Consider the following 24,789-nt stretch of genomic DNA (forward strand, 5'->3'; position numbering starts at 1 on the left):
TACCCACTTAAATTGGCAGTACATATATAATATATATTTATATGGAAAATACTTTAGATACAAAATGATTACATAAAAGTAAATACACAAATTGATGTAGTTTTATGTATATATCAGATTGTAAAATTATTTTTATTGTTGTAAAGTAGATATTATATAGGCCTGCCTACTGCCTAGTAGCCGATATCCTACCACCAAGTTAAGGCATGATCTAGTGGGCATGATTGACTAATGACTTTTCCTAGACCCTCTCTACTTCCCTAAATCGCTCTCCACTTCCCTAAATCACTCTCCATTCAAGTGAAATAGATAGTATTCATGAACTAACGTAACTTCTTGTGATACGTTAGATTTACTTTAAATAAATAAAAGTTACTTTACTATCTAACGTATAACTTTAAACCACATCAATTTGTGAGTTTACTTTTATAAAATCATTTTATAGCTAAAGCATATCTCTTAGGATTTTAGCACCCAAACGGACACATGCAGGGATTAGCATCATATATTGATATTTCCTCACATAACATCCACTAATTTTTGCAACCAAGTTTATGAAAAACATTGGATCAGCATCGATCCTTAATTAGATTGGAGCTAACTAAGATGCATGGCTGCCTTTGTTTACTTATAATATATATTCCTAGACTTGTTGGCCAACAATGCTTCATGTTCCTCTCTTATGCTATTATATTTCTTGATCAAGCTCTTCAGCACTTCCATTTGCTCCTCTGGAACTTTTTTCTTTCCTTCCAGACGATGTTTAGTTGCTTCAATTTGTCTCTTTAGCTCTTGAATCTTACAATTTTTCTGCTCAAGCTCTTTCGTTAGGGCCTCCAACTTCGATGTCTTTCCTGCTAATATATTCATAAATTTCTACATGTTGGAAGTTAAAAATGTCATGGGCAAAAAGTTTTCAGTGGTCCCTGTCTTTTTATTTAGAGAGACTTAATTCATATAATTCAACACAAAAGAAAAGCAGTAACGTGCGCGCATTATAAAAATGTTGTTTATTATTATTTTAATCTGGACATTATTGAAGTTTATATGAGCTAATGATTTTATAAGTAGTAGGGGCGGGTGGTGACTTACTCAAACCTAGCGGTGTAATTGGTCCGAGGGAGTCACGGATTGAAAATTTCAGTCCATCATTTTTGCCGAATCGGACCGTTAACTATTGGTCTGGTCAATCCATGAGCATTTTTTTATTGTATATATATGGTTAATGAAATTAAGTGATTTCTTTAATATTTTATATTTAGCTAATGAATATTAAATAAATTTATTGTACCTATGGTCAAAAGTGATCCCTTAGATGAAAATTATATAATTAACTTTTACAACTACTATATAAAATAGTATCTTATATATATAATATTTAAAAATATATATACATTCGATTGATCTTGGTCCGGTTTGCTCCGAACCAAACCATTCAGTTTGGTCCGGTCCTCTTACAGCCCCACTCACACCCGCTATGCCCCATCCACATGTCCCACTAGGGAATAGGCAGCCAACCCGCCTACCCAATGCGGGTGTGTGCAGATACTTATTAAGTTAAAACCTAAGAGCATTAGCATTGGCTTCATCAAAAGTCAATGCATATTCAAATTTTGATGAATTTACTTAAAATGAACTTGCATTGAATTCATCAAATGGGTATTTGGGAAGCTTTGAGCTACGGTAATTGTTGCTCTTCCTTCAAATTTGAAGGTCTACTATTACACCTTCAAACTAATATTTTAATCTAATTTTAATAGGCAATGGTTTTATTTTATTTTATTCTAAATTATTTGGGAATCAATTATTTAAGTACTAAATTAAACTATTAATGTCCATATGGTTAGCATAATTACAAAATATGAAGAAAAAAAATTAAAAATATTATTATTAAAAAAATAATATTATATTATTATTTTGATGAATCTAATGGCTAATTTAATGTAGAATTATAGATATAAAGGTTTTGAATTTATGAAAAATTTATACTTTTTATCAAATTTTGAAGATAAATTTGATGGTCCAATGCTAGTACTCTAAGTATACCCATCCGCTCATCTAGGGGGCAGGCATGCAACATGTCTGTCTCATGTGCAGGTGTGGGCAGATACTTAATAAATTAAAACATGAGCCTACCCACTCATCGGTATATAGACTTAAAAATAATACCCCTACGACCTTGATTGGATGGTGTTCTTTGTGTAGAACCACGTCCAATCCGTGAGTTTGTTGAATTCTTTCTTGCATTTTTTCCCAGAGCATTTTTTGGTTGGATTTGTGTATACCTTTTGAGATCTATATATAGACTTGCACTTTGGATTTATAAGTTTTAGTGTTGGATATGTTGATTTAGGAAGATGGAAAAGGGCCAGCCCACGTAGGCGGAGGAGGGCGCTCCCCGCTCGTCGTACAGGGCAAATAGCACCACTAAGTAGATATGTGTGCCTTTTACTCTTTTCTTCTCATAAAACAAATAGGGTTAAAAATTAAAATGGAATGGGAAGAAAGATGAAAATGATACCTGAAGAACTACTTGAACCATCATCTTGCATGAGTTTTAGTTTCTGACGATAAGATTAAAAGAAAAAAAGTTCAATCAGAACCACAATGGATGATATCCTTGGAGAGGTTTATATCACTTAATGTGAGTTGATAGTATATACAGAGAGGAACACTCATAAAATAATAATAATATTATCAGCATGTCATGTATTAATATAGGCGTGTCATATTATTCATAATAAAGATAATTAATTCAATTAGCTGTCACATTAATGATATTAAATGGATATTATTAATAATGTCGAGAAAATAGATTAAAAAAAAAACAGGAGCTTGTTGCCTTAAGTGGCTGGGGGTGTGTCTCCGTCGTGTCAAGCTGGCTATTTCCGATGGTCGGGTGTCAACCTACCTACCTAGGGACCTCCGATTAGACAACTCATGATACCATTAAAATATAATATAGCAATTAACATTAAAGGGACGAAAAAAGAGACTCAAAAGAAGGCATGGGATTGAAAAAAGAAAACAGCGGAGATAAACGCATTTCAGAAATCAATTGAAGTTTAGAAAATCCAATCACCAACACTACTAAGATAATTTGCTGACCTTACCTTGTTACTCTCCCCTCCAGGCACAGCACCCCATTCCATCTCTCTCTCTCTCTCTCTCTCTCTCTCTGGTGGCACCTGCAATGTGAGCTGTGAAGTATGGTCATGACCATAAAAGGTGAAGGATTTGTACATGAAATGAGCTAAAAGATAGCACGGTGGCAATGCTACAAAACGTACCTTGTATCTAAGCAAGCCAAGACAAAAGCCATGATGATGATGATGATGCAGGGTATCTTTCTCTGGTGGAAAAGGGATCTCCTCTGTAAATTTTGGTGCATGGATTTGCTAACAATTGATGGGAGAATCTCTCTCTTTCACTCGCACGATCTCCCTTCTTCTATCTCCATTCTCCAGTCGGGCAATCAGAATATATCTGCGGCATGCACCATGTTTTTCGACAGACATGCATGCATATGTCCGATTCAATCTTGGTCATTACTACTTTGATTCATTTGGGGAAAAAGCAAGGCCATTTCTGGGACTTTGGAACCATCAATTTGTGAACTTAAAAGGGCTATTGAGAATAGATTTTTCATATAAAAACCAAAACAGAATCAAAATGATTGGCAAAGATCAAAAGCAATGGATTACTTTCAGGCAAGGAGCCTTGGCGAAAAACAGGAGCAACTGCATGAGGATCATTGCAGCGGACCATACCATGAATTATCGAAGACCCACTTTTGCCTTTGTCTTGTGAATGCAGTTTAGACTGACCCACTTCCTGGAATTGGGAAATCATCTGAAAATGGGTTAAGATGCCACTTTTGCCCATTTCATCATTCATTGATTTTGAGTGAAATATATTAACAGCTTTCTCCTTTCCTCCCAAAGCCGTAGGTGGGCTAAATCCTATTGTTTTGAAGCCCTTCAAATCCTCCCCCCTTTCACCCTTTTGATAATACATAGAGTTTTGGACTTTGGGAGCTTCATTTGGGCTTGAAGAAGACCTGTCTCTGCTTTGAACTAAATTCAGATTACGATTGGTGATTTCACATGTATCACAGCAAAAGTCTTGAGCTCGGACTACAATATGCCTTTGTTGACTGAGAGCTAGCTTGCGTATTTCACTAATCAAACTCTATTTTTGGCACTAATTGAGCTGAAATTCTAGATTATTTTGGGTAGGTACTAAGTAAGGCAGATTTTTCTAATCAAGTAAGGTAGATTAAATACAACTATGGCTCCAAATATTGCAAGGAATATTCAACAACATTACTGTAAATGAAGCCAAAGAAATGCTAAGAAAATTTATGTTTGAGGAATGAGATAAGATAAAAATTTAGTGAATAGTAATAAGATGATTTGTGAATAATAGTTAGATAGTTAGTTAATGTTTTATGGAGTTTTAGGAAATGATGAGAGAGAAAAGGTTGAATAAAAAATATTATAAATTCAAAATATTGTAAAAATATAATTTTTTAATATAATTTTTTTGAAAAGTTGTAATTTTAAAATATTGTAAAAATATAATTTTTATTTTGAAAAGTTGTAATGATTAGTTTAAAAAATTTGTAATAATTAATTTGAAAGTATTTGTATTTGATGAGATGAGCTGAGATAAGACTAAAACAATTTCCAAACATCCATGGACGAACTTCTATCACTTTTGCTACATTAATGCTGCATATATGCTCCCATCAGTTTTTGGCTTTCCAACTTACAAATTCCAATAGAATATTCAATGAGGGGGGGCAGAAGAAAAATTTGGCCTTCAACCAACGTGGTTAATAAATAGCCAACCAAAGCTTTGAATTAGTTGACGCTGCTCTTGAATATATGCTTTCTTTGCTGGCTTATACACTGATACACACACACGGTTTACAAGCCAGATAGAACATTTAATTCCCAGTTGGATCTTATTTTTGTGTTCAAAGAATATACCGCACAATCAAACAGCGCGCTCGATCATCATCTACCACGCCTGAAAAACGTACCTGGTGAAAGAAAGTTTGCAGAGAAATGGTTTTGACCAAGACAGACTTCATTAAGTAGATTTCAAGTATATATAATTGTACAAGGTAAGCTGAAAAGGAAATAAACTAGAAAGGAAAGAATAAACTTAACAAATATACAATATTTGACAAATGTGAAATTATCTATACAGTAGTTGAGAATCCTGAATTAGTGGGATTCGAATGTTGATGTCGATTGATCTCTATTAGACATGTGATGTTAAAGTTGCTGCACAATTTCCTCTGCTGATGTGGCTGAAGAGATAGTGGGAGAGTTTGTGGGGTCTGCTGAATTTTATGATGAGTGGTGAAGTTGCTACACAATTTCCTCTGCTGATGTGGCTGAAGAGGTAGTGGGAGAGTTTGTGGGGTCTGCTAAATTATATGATTTAACATGCCCCCGCAAACTCATGGGGAGTTATTCAACCAGAAGCTTGGATTTAAAGAAGCTGAACCAAGAGATAGACAGACCTTTAGTGAAGATATCAGCCACCTAATCAGAGGAGGAGATAAATTTGATGAGGATGTCGCCATTGAATACCTTCTCGTGGATAAAGTGATAATCGACCTCAATGTGTTTAGTGCGTGCATGGAACATAGAATTGGAAGTTAAGGCCAAGGCACTGATGTTGTCACACCATAGAGTAGGAGGTTGTAGGAGAGGGACACACAATTATTTGAAGAGCATATGTAGCCAAAAAAGCTCAGTTGTGCAGAGAGCCATAGCACGGTATTCGGCTTCAATGCTAGACCGAGAAACTACAGCTTGCTTCTTTGCACTCCAAGAGACATGACAATTGCCAAGAAAGACACCAAAGCCAAAAGTTGAGCGTCAATCATCGGAATCACCAGCCCAATCAGAGTCAGTGAAGGCTTGAAGCTTATTGAGAAGTTCCACATGGCTTAAAAACAAACTCATCCTGAACTTTATAAGGAGTTACCATACTCCTCCTATTAGGCATTTTAAGAGGAGAAATGGATGTTTCTATATGGTATCAGAGCCAGGCTAACCTATGACCGATGATGGGCTCCCACGACCTACCCACGATGATAGTACCGGAAATACCGGCTCACACGTGAGGGAGTGTATTGAGAAATCCTACATGACTTAGAAACAAACTCATCCTGGACTTTATAAGGAGTTACTATACTCCTATTAAGACTTTTAAAGGGTGAAATGAGTGTTTCTATAAAGCTGCAGTGGAGATTTAGAGTTTATGCCATGATCAACAGTGTGTTTCAGATACCTCAACTCTCTTAGCTGATGTCCAATGTAAAGTGGTGAGGGAGTGCATAAGCTGGCAAAGTTGATTCACAGAGAAAGCAATACCAGGGCGTGCAATGTACAGTATTGTGATCCCACCAGTTGGCGATATGCTGTAGAGTCAGAGAGAGCTTCACCATCATGCCTAGAGAGTTTAGAACCCGAGGTGCATGGGGAGAACACAGGCTTAGCTCCAAGCATGCGAGAGCGATGAAAGAGGATAGTGATATACTTAGCTTGACAGAGATGAAGTCCAGTTGAGGTGTGAGTGGCTTGAATGCCTAAGAAGTAGCTGAGAGGGGCCAAGTCTTTGAGAGGGAATTAGTGTGATTAGAGAAGAAATAACAGATGCATGTGAACCAGTGATGATAATATATCATCAACATAAATAAGCATGAATATTTTGACTTCATTTTGAATGAATAAGAACAGGAAAGAGTCAACAAGAGAGGCAATGAACCCAAGATTCAGCAGAGCAAAAGAGAGACATTGAAACCAAGTTTGAGGGGATTGTTTTAAATCATAAATGACCTTGTGTAATCGACACACATAAGTAGGATGAAGAGCATCAACAAAACCTTGTAGTTGTTCCATGTAGACTTCTTCCAAGAGGTGACAATGAAGGAAGGAATTGGACACATCCAACTATCGTATGGGCCAATTAAAATGAACAGCAAGAGTCAAGATAATACGAATGGTGGAGGGCTTGATAACTGGACAAGAGGTGTCAGAATAATCCACATCATGCAGTTGATCAAAGCCCTTTGCTACAAGACATGCTTTGAAACTCTCAACAGAGCCATCAGGTCGTTGCTTGATCTTGTAGACCCATATGTTGTGAATTACATTGTGATGTGATGAACGGGGACAAAGAGTCCAGCTCTGGTTGCTTGTGAGAGCATTAAATTCTCCAGTCATTGCCTCTTTCCATCGAGGGTCAGTGATGGTTTTGAAAAAACAAGATGGTTCCACATCCAAAAGTTGAGCATGAAAGGCAGCAAGTGGGTACCGATTGTTATATAGGTGATAATCTGGAAAAGTTTTAGGTTGAAGGGATCCTGTACGAGATCTGGTGAACATAGGGTGAAGAGCAGGGGTGGGAGAGGGAAGGGAAGGTGCTGAGAGATCAGGTAGAAGTAGTGGGGTTAGGAGAGGTAAGGTAGGACGTAGGAGGGAGAAGTAGTGGGGTTAGATAAGGATATGGGAAATATGGTTGGAGTAGTGTGGTCAGGAGAGTTAGGATAGGAGGGAGAAGTAGTGGGGTTAGGTATTGAAAAAAGGTTTGCAGAGAAATGTTTTTGACCAAGACAAAGATTTCATTAAATAGATTTCAAAAATATATAATTGTACAAGGTAAGCTGAAAGGAAATAAACTAAAAAAGAAAGACTAAACTAACTAACAAATATACAATATTTGACAGATGTGAAATTATTTATACAGTAGTTGAGAATCCTGAATTAGTGGGATTCGAATGTTGATGTCAATTGATCTCTATTAGGCATGTGATTCTGTTTACTTGAGTCCTACGTACGTCTGTGGTTAAGAATCCTGATCTGTTTTTTTCCCTGCAAGGGATGGTAGTTGTCACAAATTATGCATTGACGTCAATGGAGTGCTTGACGGTGAAGAGGTCAACGGCAATTGGTATAGGACATTGTCTAAAAGACAACAATTCTAAGGCACTAACCTAGATATAAATGAAGGCGTATGTGAGAGATGGTAATGCAAGCTTATCAGTGTTAAGAGTTGGTCCAATTTCTCGTTTTTTAATTACCCAAATGGGTTTCTTGGATGCAAAAGATTCCAAAGCGTTTATGGCTCCCATTTGGCTACTTGTTGGTTTTTTCTTATCTGGTCTAGAACTAACAGGTACTGCTCTAATACTCCCTCTCTCTCTCTCTCTCTCTCTCTCTCTCTCTCTCTGCTTATTGCATTGCCTAATCTTTTGATGTTGAGCTCTAAATTGGTTTGAGATGTGAGAATCCAAGTAGCTCTAGCTTCTGTCTTAGACTTCACCTTTTATCAGTCCTCATATGACTATTTTGATCCAAAAAGACCTGTTTGAACTAAGAATTTAGTGTAATTTTTTCACTTTTCTTGAGTAGTTGTGCATGGTAGCAATGGGGTTTGGCTTTCGACAACTGTTTCCGAGTGATGGAATCAGTATATAGAAGGGAAAATCTTCACACAGGGTATTCCAGTATACTCCAAATAACAGGCTCCAACGATAGCCTGCTACGTAAAGCGCACATCCTCCCGATGGTGTGATGTGTTTCAGAGAAACAAAAAACTTCTCACCGGCTCCGTCCTCTTCCCCTCTCTCTCTCTCTCTCTCTCTCTCTCCCCTTCGCACCCACAACTCAGACCCAGAAACTAAACTCTTTTGAAAAAGGAATTTCTTCAAACCGACGAAAGTGGGGTATCCTTTAGGCAATTGAATGAATAAAAATAAGCTTTTCAATCCAATGGCTAATTATATATCCACACGAAAAGATTTGATCAAACCGGCGCATTCATTGAATTCAACCCAAACCTCCTCAATCATAACGCCCTTCCCCTCATTTACTCAATTTTTGAATACCAGGTATAAATCTAACGAAAAAGCCCTTAATTTGAAGTCCCAGCCACCTCGATCTCTTTGAGGTAAGAATCTTTTCCGTTTCATATCTCTCGATTTGAGATTCCCTTGCATATTTTATTTATTTATTTATTCATTCAGTTAATTTATTTGCCGAGATTTTATTGTTGGATCCGGATTTTGGGTCTTCGATTTGAATTAGCAGTGGAAATAGATATCTTGAAATTGAAGAAGGAATAGCTTTCTGATCGTATCATTCTTTTCTTTTCTGTTGGTGGGTTTCCAGGATTTTATTTCTTACGCTATGGTGTGATGCGGTTCAAAATAATTCTATATGCTTAACCGACATGTCACCTCCTTATTGGCCTCCGATAAACTCTACATAGGATATACCGTTCTAAAGAGGAACAAGTACTTTAGACCAAAATGGTTCCTTTTCATTCTAATACTTTGTTCCTAAAATCATTGCCGGCACACAATGCTAGGCACATTTTAACTTGCTAATACCTAATTAAGCTAAAAACTCATCATATTTTTGCCCAATTTTGATATATGCAGGCGCACAATCTGTCGGTGTATGCTATGGAAGACTTGGCAACAATCTCCCATCTGAAGCAAAAGTTATAAATCTATACAAAAGCAATGGCATTGGAAGGATGCGAATTTATGAACCAAATCAACCAACTCTGAACGCCCTTAGAGGATCAAACATTGAGCTAATCATCGGCATCCCCAACAACAACATTCAAGCCCTCACTGATGCTGCGGCAGCAACAAGCTGGGTCCAGGACAACGTAAAAAACTACTGGCCTGATGTCAAATTCCGATACATTGCTGTCGGGAACGAAGTACATCCAAATGATGCTGTAGCCCAATTTGTTTTACCTGCCATGCAAAACATAAGCAATGCAATTGCAGCTGCAAAATTACAGGACCAAATCAAGGTGTCAACATCAATTGACACAACTTTGGTGGAAAATTCCTTCCCTCCATCACAAGGCTCCTTCAGTGGCGCTGCAACTTCATTTATAAACCCAATCATCAAATTCCTCGTCCGCAATGGAGCACCACTTCTAATCAATGTGTATCCCTACTTTGCCTATACCGGTAACCCTCAAAGCATTTCCCTTTCATATGCCTTGTTTACTTCTCCAGGGGTTGTGGTCACAGACCCAGAAGGTAATCGTGGGTACCGGAATCTTTTTGATGCACTGTTGGATGCTCATTACTCTGCTCTTGAGAAAGCTGGTGCACCTAATCTGAAAATCGTGGTATCAGAGAGCGGTTGGCCATCAGAAGGGGGTAATGCAACAAGCGTAGAAAATGCAGGCACTTTCTACAAGAATTTGATTAATCATGTGAAGAGTGGGACTCCAAAGAGGCCTGGACAAGCAATAGAAACTTACTTGTTTGCCATGTTTGATGAAAACCAGAAGAGTCCAGAAATTGAGAAACATTTTGGTCTCTTCTCCCGAGGCCAACAACCCAAGTACCAAATCAGTTTTGGCAATGCCAATAGATATATGTTCGTATATAACTCTCTAAATAACAATGCCTCGATGCTATGTATTCAATAATCTAAATGTTACGTTCCACAACTACTTTTTTAATGAACAAATAAGTTATATCTACAACATGTCCACGTATTTATATCTTTGTGCAGTACCATGTTGACATAAATAAAAATAAAAAACTGATGATAAAAAATCACTTTTTATTTTAAAAGTTTAATGTGATAGAGAGCAGTAAATTTTATTATTTGTATTTCTTCTTAACATGTTGCATGAGCAATAGTCCATTGTACACGCTTAAATTGGCTGTATATATATATATTATATAGGCCGGCCTGCCTAGTAGCCGATATCCTACCACCAACTTGAGGCATGGTGGTAATTAGTCTTCTCTCTTCTTTTCTCTCTGGAAAAGAAGAGGTGAATGTGTGTGAGTGAGTGAGTGGAAGGCACGAGGTGTCAGAGGGTGGTTATAACGGTAAGGAGAGAGAAAAGATTGGTGAAAGGGCAGTAAATTGCACAAACAGGTGGCGTCAGCGGTGGTAGGCAGCCGTGTATGTGAGTGGTGTAAAGGAGTTGAGGTAGGGGAGAATGAAGGAACTAGAGGAAAAGTGGAGGAAGTTTCGGCTAACGGAAGAGGAAGCAGCCGATATCATCTTTGAGGAGGATGAAGACGAGGAGTTGAAATACAAAGAAGGGAGAAGTATAGTGGGGAAGGTCTGCACGCAGAGGGTAATAAGCAAGGGAGTGCTGAGCTCAACCTTAGCCAGAGTTTGGAGGATCAGTAAACCAGCTCAGTTTCTAGAGGTAAGTCCAAATACCTTCGTAATTACTTTTGGTACTGAGGCTGACAAGGATAGAATATGGGAGGGGAGACCTTGGCTGTTTGATAACAGCTTGATTGCCATGAAGGCTTTCGATGGCTTTACTCCACCCTCAAAAATGGTGTTTAACTCGGAGAGTTTCTGGGTAAGAATGCATAACTTACCCTTAGCTTATATGACCAAATGCCGAGGAGAACAATTAGGAGGGACAGTGGGTCAAGTGGAAAGGGTAGACACGTTGGAAGATGGAAGTGGATGGGGGCATTTCCTGAGAGTACAAATAAGGTTAGACATAGCACAACCTATCCCAAGGGGCAGAACAATCAAAGTTAAAGGGGAGAGCATTTGGGTGCCTTTTAGTTATGAAAAACTGCCTAAGATTTGCTTTGATTGTGGTTGTATGATGCATGGTGAGGAAGGGTGCGAAATGAAGGGAGAGAGTGGGCAAGGGGATGAGCAATTTGGGGTCTGGCTGAGAGCCAGCCAAGGGGTGAAAGGGAAAGGATATAACAGATATTTCAGGGAGGAGAAGGAAGAAGGAGCTGAAAGTTTGAACAAAAAAGCATGGGATCAGGTTGAGGGAACAGAAGACACAACCAAGGGGGAGAGGATGAACCCTGATGGAAAGCATACAGAAGATAGAAACATTCAGGGTATGAGGGAAGTAGATCTTGAAGGGGAGGTTGGGGGAGGGAAGTTATAGTGCAGGAAAAGGGAAGTATAGAAGTGGAATGGGAAAATAATTCAAGGAAGGGAATAGAAGAGGATGTAAGGGAGTCCATGGTGGAGTTACTAGAGTTGGAAAGGAGAGGAAGAGAGGAAGAGACTGAGCAAGCAGTAAATATGGAAGGGGATTCAGGTTTCAAAGGAAAGCTCAATTCCAAGAAAGGAAGCTGGAAAAGAAGTGCTAGAGCAAAGGGATGTAGTGAGGTGGAGGAGGGCTGGCTTGGAAGTGGCTTTAAAAGAGGCAAGGAAGCAAAAGAGGGAGAAGAGCTGACTAATAAAGGAAAAAGGGCTAGAAGGGGGGAGATGGTGATGGGGTCAGTTCTTTCAAACTTAGTGGCGGAGGCTGAAAATCAGCCCCGCCATTCATTATGAAAATCATAAGCTGGAACTGCCGAGGGTTGGGGAACCCTCAGACAGTTCAAGATCTCTGCAGCATAGCAGAGAATTATAAACCCAATGTGATCTTTATAATGGAAACAAAGAATGGTGGGGACAAATTTGAATGGCTGAGAAGGAGGTTGAAGTGCTGTGGTTGTTTTACAGTGAATTCAATAGGAAGAGGGGGTGGACTAGTATTACTATGGGATGACAAAGTGCAGGTTGAAATAATGAACTTCTCACAAAGGCATATTAGTGCTTGGGTCCGAGATGAAGACACACACGAGAAATGGTTGCTCACTGGCTTTTATGGGCAGCCAGAGGTTGGGAAAAGGTAGGAAGCTTGGGATCTTCTAGCTTCTCTGAAACCAGAGGGGTCAAAAGGGTGGTGTCTAGTGGGGGATTTTAACGAAATCCTCACTAATGATGAGAAGGAGGGTGGAAGACCAAGGCCTGAGAAACAAATGGAGGCATTCAGAGATGTTTTATCAAGAACTAATCTGCATGACCTGGGATGGAAAGGGGAGAAGTTCACATGGAGCAACATGCATGGAGATGAAACCTTTACCAAAGAAAGATTAGATAGAGCAGTTGCAAACTCAAAGTGGCTGGATGTATTCAATGAAGTATGGGTAGATATCTTGCCTGCAATAACTTCAGATCACAAGCCTATTCTGGTTCATGTGGTGAAAGGAAGGAGAAGGAGTTGGGTGAGAAAGAAAGGTTTCAAATATGAAGCAAGTTGGGCAATAGAGGAGGATTGTGAGGAGATAATAAGATAGGGCTGGAAGAAGGTTGGTAGGGGCAGTAATCCTCTGGTATCAGTGAGTGAATTGTTAAAAAACAGTCAAAGGGCCTTACTGAGATGGGTTAGTAAAAAAAGGAGAGGGGGAGAAAAGGAAATAGAGGAAAAAACAGCAAGATTGAAGCAACTTCAGGCAGCTGAAAGTCACCAGAACGTTATTGAGATAAGAAAGGTCAAAGAGGAGGTGAGTAAGCTGTTGGAATAGGAGGATTTAAGGTGGAGACAGAGGGCTAAGCTTAATTGGTACAAGCATGGGGACAAAAATACAAAATACTTCCATGCTTGTGCAAATTAAAGAAGGAAGAGGAACTTTATTAAGCAGGTCACCAATGAAAATAATAGGGTGGTTAGTGGCAACAGAGAGGTTGAATACACATTCAGTCGTTATTTTGAAAAGCTGTTCAGTACTACCTTTCCCACAGGTGTTGAGATAGAAGAATGTTTAAGAAGCATGGAGCCAAGAGTGACCAAGGAGATGAATGGTAAGTTAGCCAAGGAGTTTACTAGAGCAGAAGTAGAAGTGGCTATGCAACAAATGTCCCCCCTGAAAGCTCCAGGACCAGATGGTTTTGGTGCATGTTTTTACCAAAACCACTGGAGTTTAGTGGCTGATGAGGTATGTAAGGCTGCTTTGGCAACACTGAATGGCAATGCTTGGTCTCATTCCCTCAACTACACTTATATAGTATTGATCCCAAAGGTAAAAGAGCCTAAATTGGTTAGTGAGTATAGGCCAATTAGTCTGTGCAATGTCTTGTACAAACTAATTCTAAAACCATCATCAACAGATTCAAGAAAGTGTTGGTTGTGGTCATTGAACCAACTCAGTGTGCTTTCCTACCTGGAAGGCTCATCTCGGATAATGTAATGGTGGCATATGAGTTGATTCACTCTATGAAAACCAGAAAGAGGGGCAAAGTGGGGAATATGGCAGTCAAATTAGACATGTCTAAAGCTTACGATCGCATAGAATGGGTGTTCTTGGAAGCTGTCATGAAAAAGCTTGGTTTTTGTGAGAGATGGACCAGCCTGTTAATGAAGTGTGTTTCCTCAGTGACTCATTCAGTCCTTATTAATGGGCAGCCTGGTGAGAAATTTAGCCCTTCAAGGGGCTTAAGACAGGGCGATCCCTTATCACCCTATCTTTTCATCTTATGTGCTGAAGGACTCAGCTGCCTACTGAATAATGCAGAGAGGATGGGGGTCATTAGAGGGGTTAAAGTGACACAGGGAGGCACTTCTATAAATCATCTGTTATTTGCAGATGATTGTATACTGTTTGGTAGAGCAACTATGGAGGAATGGAATAGATTGCAAGGGATCCTAAAAGTGTATGAGAAGGCCTCGGGGCAATTTCTAAACAAAGAAAAAACTTCAGTTTTCTTCAGCACTAACACACCTGGGTTTGTAAAGAACAGTATACTTGCAGTAGGAAATTCAGTTGCTTGTGGGAGTTATGACAGATATCTTGGCTTACCAGCAGTAGTGGGAAGATCAAAGTTTAACACCTTTAGAGTGCTAAAGGACAAAATATGGCAGAAGATAGCCAATTGGAAGAACAACTTCCTGTCACAAGCAGGAAAAGAAGTGATGATTAAAGCAGTTTTACAGGCAATCCCTACTTATACTATGAGCGTGTTCAAGCTGCCCATAAAACTGTGTAATGAGATAAACAATATGTTCTCCAAGTTCTGGTGGGGAAAACATCAAAAGGAAGGGGGGATTCACTGGAGGAAATGGGATAAAATGGCTAGTCAGAAAGGGAAGGGGGGTATGGGATTCAAGGACTTGGGGTGTTTTAATCTAGCACTACTTGCTAAGCAAGGGTGGAGGCTTATTCAGGCCCCTAACTCTTTGGTTTCAGTGGTGTTTAGAGAAAAATACTACAAGCACTCTAATTTTCTGGAGGTGAAGGTTGGCTCTAAACCTTCTCTTATTTGGAAAAGTATTTGTGGGGCAAGGGAGTTGATCAAGGAAGGGATGAGATGGAGGGTGGGGGATGGAAAAAAGATAAACATATGGGGGCACAAATGGCTGAGATCACCTACCTCATATTCAGTTCAGTCCCCAAAAGGAGTTCTTAATGCTGACTCTAAGGTGGAAGCTTTATTGACAGAAAACAAGGAAGAATGGAACGAGAATTTAGTGAAGACCATTTTCATGGAGGAAGAAGCAAAGCAAATCCTCAGCATACCCTTAAGTAGAAGCAAGAAAGAAGACAAGCTAATATGGGGTTTAACAAAAAAAGGAGTTTTTACAGTAAGGAGTGCTTACTTTCTGCAGATAGATAGAAGGAAGAGAGAGGGGGGGGAATCATCAGGGGAGAGGGAAGCCGATGCCAGGTGGAAGGGAATTTGGGAGCTAGAGGTGCCTAATGTAGTCAAGGTATTTCTATGGAAGGCAGCAAATAACTTGCTACCAACCAGGCTGAACTTGCACAAGAAAAAGGTAGCAAAGGATCCCTTTTGTCCCATATGTCTTAGAGATGAAGAATCGGTAACACATGTGCTTTGGGAGTGTCAAGCAGCCAATGATGTTTGGGCTCTTAGTTTGAATGGGGTTCATAAGTGGAAAAGGGAAGGAATGGAGTTTCTGCAGTTATGGGAAAAGCTATTAGAAGAATTAGACAAAAGCAGGCTAGAGGAAGTGGTTGTGCAGATCAGAAGAGTTTGGCTTAGAAGGAACACATTTGTGTTTGAAAACAAACTCACATGCCCGAGAAGATTAGTCTCAGCTGCAACAGAGGCCTTAGAGGATTTCAAAAGAGCTAATAGAAGACAAGGGGCAGCAAACCAGAAGGATCACAGACCAAGTAGTAGAGCAGGGTGGGTCAAGCCCCCAGCAGAGTTTGTTAAGGTGAACTGGGACGCCTCTACAGACCTTAAGAGAAATAGAATGGGCATGGGGTGATCATGAGAGATGAGAATGCAGATCCTGTGCTAGCAGTCTGTGACAGCAGAAGTAATATTCTGACAGCAGAGGCAGCAGAATGCTATGCATTATGGAAGGCACTGCAGGTATGTAGCGAACTTAATATACAGAAAGTTATATTCGAGGGTGATGCAAAGGCAATTATAGAAGCTGTGAAGAACAATGAAGAGGACTGGTCAGATATAGGCCCTCTAATTGAGGATATTAGAAATGTTTTATCAAATAGGAAGGATTGGTTTATACAGTTTGACTATAGAGAAAGGAATATTGTTGCACATAATTTGGCCAAAGCTGCCTTGAATTTTGTTGAGGAAAGAGTTTGGTTAGAAGAGGTTCTAGATTGTATAGTTGATAGTCTGGAACAAGACAGATTTTGTAAGACTTGATTTACATAAATGAAAGTTGAGGTTCTTTTCAAAAAAAAAAAAACTTGAGGCATGGTCTAATGGGCATGATTAAATAATGACTTTTATTAGACCCTCTCCGCTTCTCTAAAATCGCTCTCCATGCATTGAAGTGAAAAGAAAGTATTCATTTAGAGTAAAACATATACTTTTTAGTCAATTTACCTATCAATATGATGTGGATATCGTGGGATCCTAGCTAGCTATTCCTTCTCAGACAGCTTTAGGATCATCCAAACCTTATTATAAGTGTAAAGCTATACAACCGCCCCCCCCCCCCCCCCCCAAAACCCAAAATTCAACATTCTGTGTCGTTCTTCCCCCATCGCCCAGCTCATCGTCCAGTAGGCCCAGCTGGTTGTTCTTGCTGCCAATACCCACCACCCATTTGTTTTGTTTTTTTGCCCATCATTGCCGATACCCATTGAGTAATACTTTTAAAATCCCACTTCCCCAAAAAAATAAAATAAAATAAAATAAGCTAAAAATTTAGTATACAACAGTAGCTAAGATGAAGATCTTCAAGGCTCCATAAGCAGATTGCCTTCTGGAAAAAGTGAAAATGCATGGACCAAATAAAAATACTTCAAACATTAAACAGCTGAACTCCACAAATCTTTTTCACTTCATTTACTTGTGAGGAGTTCCTGCAAATGCAAGCCACTCTAATCTAGTCAGTCACAGAGAAATCTATCCATGAATTCATTGTCAAGGTAACATTTTTACCTCAGTTCATTCACAAAACCCATCACCTTCTTCGTCTTTTCTCCCTCTTCAACATGATCTTTCTCTGAACTCAGCATATACAAAGGGAAGGTCCTTCTTGTGGTTAACGTTGCATCCAAATGTGGGTTTATAGATTTGAATTACACCCAGTTGACTGAGCTTTACAGTGGATACAACGATAAAGGTTTGGAGATCTTGGCATTTCCAAGCAATCAGTTTTTAAAACAAGAGCCTGGGACAAGTGAGGAGATTGAACAATTTGCAAAAACAATATACAAATCTGAATATCCAATATTTCAAAAGGTTCGTTGCAATGGGCCAAATACAGTGTACAGGTTCCTCAAAGCAAGTAAAACTAGATTCCTGGGGTCTATGATAAAGTGGAATTTCACCTAAGTTCTTGATGGGTTACGAAGAGATCAGAATTCTGAACTAATGGGTTGGAATTTTGAGGGATCTGTGAGATGGGTCGGAACTCAAAACTCAAAAGGCTTAGGACAGCTTTGGGGATATAGATGAGAATTTTGAATTTAAGATGAAAGTTTAAAATATTATTTTTTAGTATTATAATTGTTTTGGAATTTGAAATTTTAAATTAGAATTTGAAAAAGTTGAATTGTTTATTATATTTTGTGTGAAAATTTAAAAAAATTATAATGATGAAATGAGAATTTGGAGTTTGAGATAAGAATTCTGTACCTCCAAACCTGCCCTTAGTGCAAAGAAGAAGAAAGGATGGGTTACAAAGAGAGAGGTTCTGAACTGTGACGTGGGGTCATAATTGGATTTGCGGTATGTGATGTGCGATATTAGACCCGTAGTTGAGTAGAGTTTTTGTAAAATAAAATTGGGTAAAAGAGTAAAATCACAAATTTAAGTGATGTGCCGAGTGCATGGCTATGTTTAGGATCTGAGTCCTGCTACATCCCCCAAATTGCCACCGAAGGAGGCAAAACTTTTTTTATTTTTTTCGTTCATTTTTTTATATTTTTAATTTTTTATTTTAAATTCACAACATCACTAAAAAATATTTCTTAATCACTATGTTAAAAAAAAAAAAAATTGGGACACTTTTTGGGTCCTGAATTCTGGACCCAAAGTATTTCTCTTAGAATTTTTCTATGGGAGATGATAGCCTTACAATTCATTTACAACTTATCAATAAATTAATATTTAAAAAAAAAATTCAAATGCATCAAATCAAAATTAAAATTAAAATAAATATTTAAAAAATATTATTTTTTTGGAAGGTTATAAAGAAATTGTAAATGGATAGCTATTTTATCATTTTCCTTTTTCTATTATGAATCCCTTTCATAAAAGTAATATATAAAGTGGATTATTTATATTATTTACAAATTAAGTGGCTGATGGTGGTGAAAAGTCCAAGTGTAGTTTTCTCTCCCAGCCAAGTTTCTCTCCAGAGTCCTCGTCACCTCACCTAGAAAGTTTTCTCATTCATGGGGGAGGGGGGTTGGTGCTTTGGCTCCACCCACCTCCCCTCCTTGCCAGGCACGGCTTTTATTTTTCTTTTATTTTTATTTTTTCTTATTTTTTAGTTTATTTCTATTAGCACCGTTCAACTTTGCCGATTTACTGCTTTTTGGCGACCTAAGGCGAGCACGCGCCCCTTCTTCAGCTTCTCTAGGTGCCGATCATCAAGCTAGCAAAAGAAATCCACCCATCTGTGTAGCGTGTTCGCCTCATGCACGAATTATGCCGCACGTGATCCTCACGAGCCGTCGCACCTTGGAGAGATCTCTGCCGCCACGCGCAGCAGTTTCAGGATCAGTAGGATCGAATCTTTCAAATCTGAATATTCTCTTCACTCCAAATGTGGCAAGTGGCCTACAAGCGCCACCACCACCAGTAATGCCCCCTCGCCGATAATTTGTCACAGTTTTCAGTTGCTACGCTAGGTTCCTGCTTTCTCTAATTAAGGATCGAGTGAAAGTGAATGTGACAGTTACTTTCAGCCAGTCCAGACCAACATGTTGTAGCACACCCCTTTGTACTACGATTTCTAGTTGCAGTTTTATGGTCTGTTCATCAGACTATTTAAAAACCATCATCAAGCGTTCTCCTCTTGTGGGAATTGGGTGAGAGCCAATAATCTTTTGGCTCCTATTACCTCCTTTGTTCTTTTTTTTTTTTTTTTTTTGTATTGTAATATGTGTTGGCTTTGGGAAGACTATAGGGGACTCCCACCCTATCGAACTTGTATATTGTATGCACTATAAATGTCTTATTTGCTAAAAACAAAAAGTGGCTAATGGTGGTTGTATGCATACTAGGTACATGTGTTATATACCCACGTCTAGGATCTTAATTAATCTCTTGTATATCATGTGTACGAAATAGTTTCTGCCTTTCATATGGATTTATACATATGTGATACAATGGATCGATCCATTCATCTACCTTGTTTGTTGGGTGGATTAATTTGCTCCTCGCAACACCTGTCTGAATTACACATCAAACCTAGAAACTGACATCATGTATTTAGGATTTGAAAAGTTCTATAGCTATAAAGAAATTTCATAAAAATAAACTCACAAACTAACGTGAATTCTTGTGATACATTAGATTTACTTTACATGAATATAAGTTATTTTACTATCAAACATACCATTTTAAACCACATCAATTTGTAAGTTTATTTTGTGAAATTTTTTTGTGGTTAAAGCATTTCTCTTGAGATTTTAGCACCCAAACGAACACATTGAATTAGCATCATAGATTGATATTTCCTCACATAACATCCACTAATTTTTGCAACCAAGTTTATGAAAATCACTGGATTGGCATTGATCCTTAATTAGATTGAAACTAACTAAGATGCATGGCTGCCTTTGCTTACTCATAATATATATTCCTAGACTTGTCGGCCAACAAGGCTTCATGTTCCTCTCTTATGCTATTATATTTCTTGATCAAGCTCTTCAGCACTTCCATTTGCTCCTCTGAAACTTTTTTCTTTCCTTCTAGACGATGTCTAGTTGCTTCAATTTGTCTCTTTAGCTCTTGAATCTTACAGTTTTTCTGTTCAAGCTCTTTCCTTAGGGCCTCCAACTCCAATGCGTTTCCTGCTAATATATGCATAAATTTCTATATGTTGGAAGTTAAAAATGTTATGGGAAAAAATTTTTCAGTAGTCCCTGTCTTTTTATTTGGAGAAACTTAATTCATATAATTCGACACAAAAGAAAAGCAGTAACATGTGTGTATTATAAAAATGTTGTTTATTATTCTTTTAATCTGTACATTATTGAAGTTTATATGAGCTAATGATTTTATAAGAAGTAGGGGTGGATAGTGGCTCACTCACATCTAAGGGTGTAATCAGTCCAGTCCAATCCGCTTTGGTTCGAGGGAGTCATAGATCAAAATTTTTGGTCCATCATTTTTGTTAAATTAGACCATTAACTATAGGTCCGATTGGTCCATGACTCTTTTTTCATTATATATATATGGTTAATGAAATTAAGTGATCTCTTTAAGATTTTATATATGGTTAATGAATATTAAATAACTTCATTATATTTATGGTCAATGATAATCCTTTGGATGAAAATTATACAATTAACTTATACAACTACTATATAAAATAATATCTTATATATATAATACTTATATTCGGTTGGACTCAATCCAGTATGGTCTGGACCAAACCATTTAGTTTGCTCCAATCCACTTACAGCCATACTCAAACCCTCTATGCCCCATCCACATGTCCCACTAGGGGATAGGCAAGCGACCTGCCCGCCCAATGCGGGTGTGTGCAGATACTTAATAAGTTAAAACCTAAGCATACCCATCCACTCCTCCAAGGGGCAAGCATGCAGCATGTCTGTCCTGTGTGTGGGTGTAGATAGATACTTAATAAATTAAAACATGAGCCTACCCACTCGTCCAAGTTTTCACTTGCCCACTCACTTGGGTATATATTCTTAAAAACAATACCCCTATGACCTCGATTGGATAGTGTTCTCTACGCAAAACCATGTCTAGTCCGTGAGTTCGATGAATTTTTTCTTGCATTTCTCTCTAGAGCTTTGCATTTTTTGGTTGGATTTGTGTATACCTTTTGAGATCTATATATGGATTTGCACTTTGGATTTATAAGTTTTAGTATTGGATATGTTAATTTAGGGTTTGGAGATCTGAATAGTGGAGGCCAGATGGTGGGCCTAAAAATCCGTTTGTCTATTCATCTAGGTCAAGGTCAAGGTGGAAAAGGGCCAGCCTACGTAGGCGGAGGAGGGTCCTCCCCACCCGTCGTACAGGGCAAATGGCACCACTAAGTAGATATGTGTGCCTTTTACTCTTTTCTTCTCAGAAAACAAATAGGGTTAAAAATTAAAATGGAATGGGAAGAAAGATGAAAACAGTACCTGAAGAACTACTTGAACCATCACCTTGCATGAGTTTTTGTTTCTGACGATAAGATTAAAAGAAAAAAAGTTCAATCAGAAGCACAATGGATGATATCCTTGGAGAGGTTTATATCACTTAATGTGAGTTGATAGTATATAAAGAGAGGAAAACTCATAAAATAATAAAAATATTATCAGCATGTCATGTATTAATATAGGCGTGTCATATTATTCATAATAAAGATAATTAATTCAATTAGCTGTCACATTAATGATATTAAATGGATATTATTAATAATGTCGAGAAATTAGATTTAAAAAAAAAACAAAACTATAAAAGTAACAGGAGCTTGTGGCCTTAAGTGGCTGGGGGTGTGTCTCCGTCGTGTCAAGCTGGCTATTTCCGATGGTCAGGTGTGTTTGGGATGACAACCTACCTAGGGACCTCCGTTTAGACAACTCATGATACCATTAAAATATAATATAGCAATTAACATTAAAGGGAGGAAAAAAGACAGACTCAAAAGAAGGCATAGGATTGAAAAAAGAAAACAACAGACATAAACGCATTTCAGAAATCAATTGAAGTTTAGAAAATCCAATCACCAACGCCACTAAGATAATTTGCTGACCTTACCTTGTTACTCTCCCCTCCAGGCACAGCACCCCCTTCCATCTCTCTCTCTCTCTCGCTCTCTCTCTCTCTCTCTCTGTGGTGGCACCTGCAATGTGAGCTGTGAAGTATGGTCATTACCATAAAAGGTGAAGGATTTATACATGAAATGAGCTAAAAGATAGCCCGGTGGCAATGCTACAAAACGTACCTTGTATCTAAGCAAGCCAAGACAAAAGCCATGATGATGATGATGATGCAGGGTATCTTTCTCTGGTGGAAAAGGGATCTCCTCTGTAAATTTTGGAGCACGGATTTGCTAACAATTGATGGGGGAATCTCTCTCTCTTTCACTCGCACGACCTCCCTTCTTCTATCTCCATTCTCCAGTCGGGCAATCGGAATATATCTGCTGCATGCACCATGTTTTTCGACAGACATGCATGCATATGTCCGACTCAATCTTGGGTCATTATTACTTTGTTTCATTTGTGGAAAAATAATGCCATTTCTGGGACTTTGGAACCACCAATTTGTGAACTTGGAAGGGCTATTGAGAATAGATTTTTCATATAAAAAACAAAACAGAATCAATATGATTGGCAAAGACCAAAAGCAATAGATTACTTTCAGGCAAAGAGTCTTGGCAAAAAACAGGAGCAACTGCATGAGGATCATTGCAACGGACCATTCCATGAATTATCGAAGACCCACTTTTGCCTTGTCTTGCCAAGGCAATTTAGACTGACCCACTTCCTGGAATCGGGAAATCGGCTGAAAATGGGTTAAGATGCCACTTTTTCCCATTTCAGCATTATTGATTTTGAGTGAAATATATTACAAAAATCCTATATACATTATTTTATATACTCTTTTGCGCACTCTATTAATATAATTAGTTATATATTAAAAAAAATATTATTAATAATATCAATATCAGTAGAATATGCAAAGAGTACGTAATATATTAACAGCTCTGCCCAATTCCTCCCAAAGCCTTAGGTGGGCTAAATCGTGTTTTGAAGCCCTTCAAATCCTCCCCTCTTTCCGCCTTTTGATAATACATAGTTTTGACCTTTGGGAGCTTCATTTGGGCTTGAAGAAGACCTCTCTATGCTTTGAACTGAATTCGGGTTACAATTTTTGAGCTGCAACCCAATCCAACCTAGGCTTGAATAACCCAAGCCCAAAATTGTGAAAGTCCGAATTGGACTCGGATTTCTTCTTCGTCTTCTTCTTCTTCTATTTTTCATCTAGGAAAGACAAATAAAGAAATAGTTTGAACCAAAAAAATAAATAAATATTAGTTTTCAAAACATAAAAAATTAAATAACCTTCTTTGGCATCCATAAATCTAAAAAAACCACTCCAAATTGACAATCAATTAAAAGAATTACAAAATTAATCTCCAAAATTATTTTTTTTTTAAAGTAGGAAAATCTAGCCTTTGTACGTTTTTATTGTTTAAACTAGGTTGCTTAAATAATTTGTCACTTTGAGATCTTTATAAACAAAAAAAAAAAATAAAAAATCATACGTAGTGTATGGTGTAGGGATGATAAGTAGAATGGCTCATTTCGACTCCACCTCCCTCCATCCACACTTTTCCCAAAAAAAAAAAAGACATTGTCCTTACATTACATAATTTTATTCTAAACTGATACGTAGAACACACTTAGTAAAGTGCTTACATGACAATTTGATTTGGATGATAAATTTTAAAATTAAAATCGTACCATTTAAGTTGTGGATGTACACACCTAACACCAGCTTGAAAATAGAATAATTCTCTTTGAAATACCACTCACCAAGTCACTGTGGACTAGAAAACAAATGGAATGATCAAAATACCCCAATTCTTTATTTTGTTTCTGACATCAGGGGCATTCTAATACATACTTCATATATTGCTAACAGTGTCACCATTAAGGTGGTAGAATGTAATTTACCCAAAACAAACGCAAAACAAAACTCATATCCACATCAGATTGTCCATACATTGCTAATCCAGTTAGCATCCAAACCAGAACAACAACCAATGCACCAAACGCAAGAGGCCACCCAATCCCAATTGACGCAGACTCCACAGCACACATGGGGTCAACGTTTGTTGGACAAGCCAAAGATTTGCATTTCAATTTATATACACTTATCTACCATTCAACTCTGGTCTTCCTTCTTCAAACATGTTGTCAAATGTCACTCCAAACCAAACATTAGTTTAAAAGCTTATAATAGAAAACAGTTGAAACCCGATCAAACAATCCTGATATTGAGGACAGCATGAAGAAGAAATTTCGTAGCTTGTACAATGACTGCACTTCATTTTGATCACAAGTTATGCTACATACCATACTCTTACTTTATTCCCATCCCATGAACTGTTGAATTAATATTGTCAATGAACTACTGAATTATTTGGCGTGAGAAAAACAAGTTCGGGTAGTATCATATTAGTACAATGCTGTAAAAGTAAAATAAAAGTATAGTATATAGGATTTTTTTTTTTTTTAGACAATAATTTGATCCGGGTTCTAGGGTATCTCACCAATACCCTAGTTGTGTCTCAATGTCATAAAGTGGAGGG

At 38.0% G+C, this 24,789-nt stretch overlaps 2 protein-coding genes across 8 annotated transcripts; one reads left to right on the forward strand and one right to left on the reverse strand.

The window, feature by feature from the left end:
- Nucleotides 1-487: 487 nt before the first annotated feature.
- On the reverse strand, nucleotides 488-23,030 carry LOC122293895. 7 transcript variants are annotated; one of them, XM_043102342.1, is made up of 5 exons: nucleotides 22,414-23,030; nucleotides 22,227-22,311; nucleotides 21,608-21,650; nucleotides 721-857; nucleotides 488-686 (listed from the first exon to the last, which is right to left on the reverse strand). In XM_043102342.1, the coding sequence occupies exons 1-5, from the start codon at nucleotides 22,896-22,898 to the stop codon at nucleotides 681-683; spliced, it is 756 nt and encodes a 251-aa protein (XP_042958276.1). In that variant the 5' UTR covers nucleotides 22,899-23,030; the 3' UTR covers nucleotides 488-680. The 7 variants fall into 7 exon arrangements, with proteins under 7 accessions (XP_042958276.1, XP_042958275.1, XP_042958272.1 ...); XM_043102341.1 differs by having other exon boundaries at nucleotides 488-854; XM_043102338.1 differs by having other exon boundaries at nucleotides 488-857.
- LOC122293893 (glucan endo-1,3-beta-glucosidase-like) lies at nucleotides 7,920-10,539 on the forward strand. Its single transcript, XM_043102334.1, has 2 exons — nucleotides 7,920-8,199; nucleotides 9,467-10,539. The coding sequence occupies exons 1-2, from the start codon at nucleotides 8,028-8,030 to the stop codon at nucleotides 10,483-10,485; spliced, it is 1,191 nt and encodes a 396-aa protein (XP_042958268.1). The 5' UTR covers nucleotides 7,920-8,027; the 3' UTR covers nucleotides 10,486-10,539.
- Nucleotides 23,031-24,789: the final 1,759 nt, after the last annotated feature.

The sequence above is a fragment of the Carya illinoinensis genome, chromosome 14 (genome assembly GCF_018687715.1).
Source record: "Carya illinoinensis cultivar Pawnee chromosome 14, C.illinoinensisPawnee_v1, whole genome shotgun sequence".
Taxonomy (NCBI): Eukaryota; Viridiplantae; Streptophyta; class Magnoliopsida; order Fagales; family Juglandaceae; genus Carya; species Carya illinoinensis.

Coding starts and splice junctions, on each gene's coding strand:
- LOC122293893 (XM_043102334.1), top strand. CDS start 8,028: ATGAAGGCGTATGTGAGAGATGGTAATGCAAGCTTATCAGTGTTAAGA. Junction 8,200..9,466: donor ATCTGGTCTAGAACTAACAG/GTACTGCTCTAA, acceptor TGATATATGCAG/GCGCACAATCTGTCGGTGTA.
- LOC122293895 (XM_043102338.1), bottom strand. CDS start 22,898: ATGGAATGGTCCGTTGCAATGATCCTCATGCAGTTGCTCCTGTTTTTT. Junction 22,312..22,413: donor TTGGCTTGCTTAGATACAAG/GTACGTTTTGTA, acceptor CTCACATTGCAG/GTGCCACCACAGAGAGAGAG. Junction 21,651..22,226: donor CTGGAGGGGAGAGTAACAAG/GTAAGGTCAGCA, acceptor TCTTATCGTCAG/AAACAAAAACTCATGCAAGG.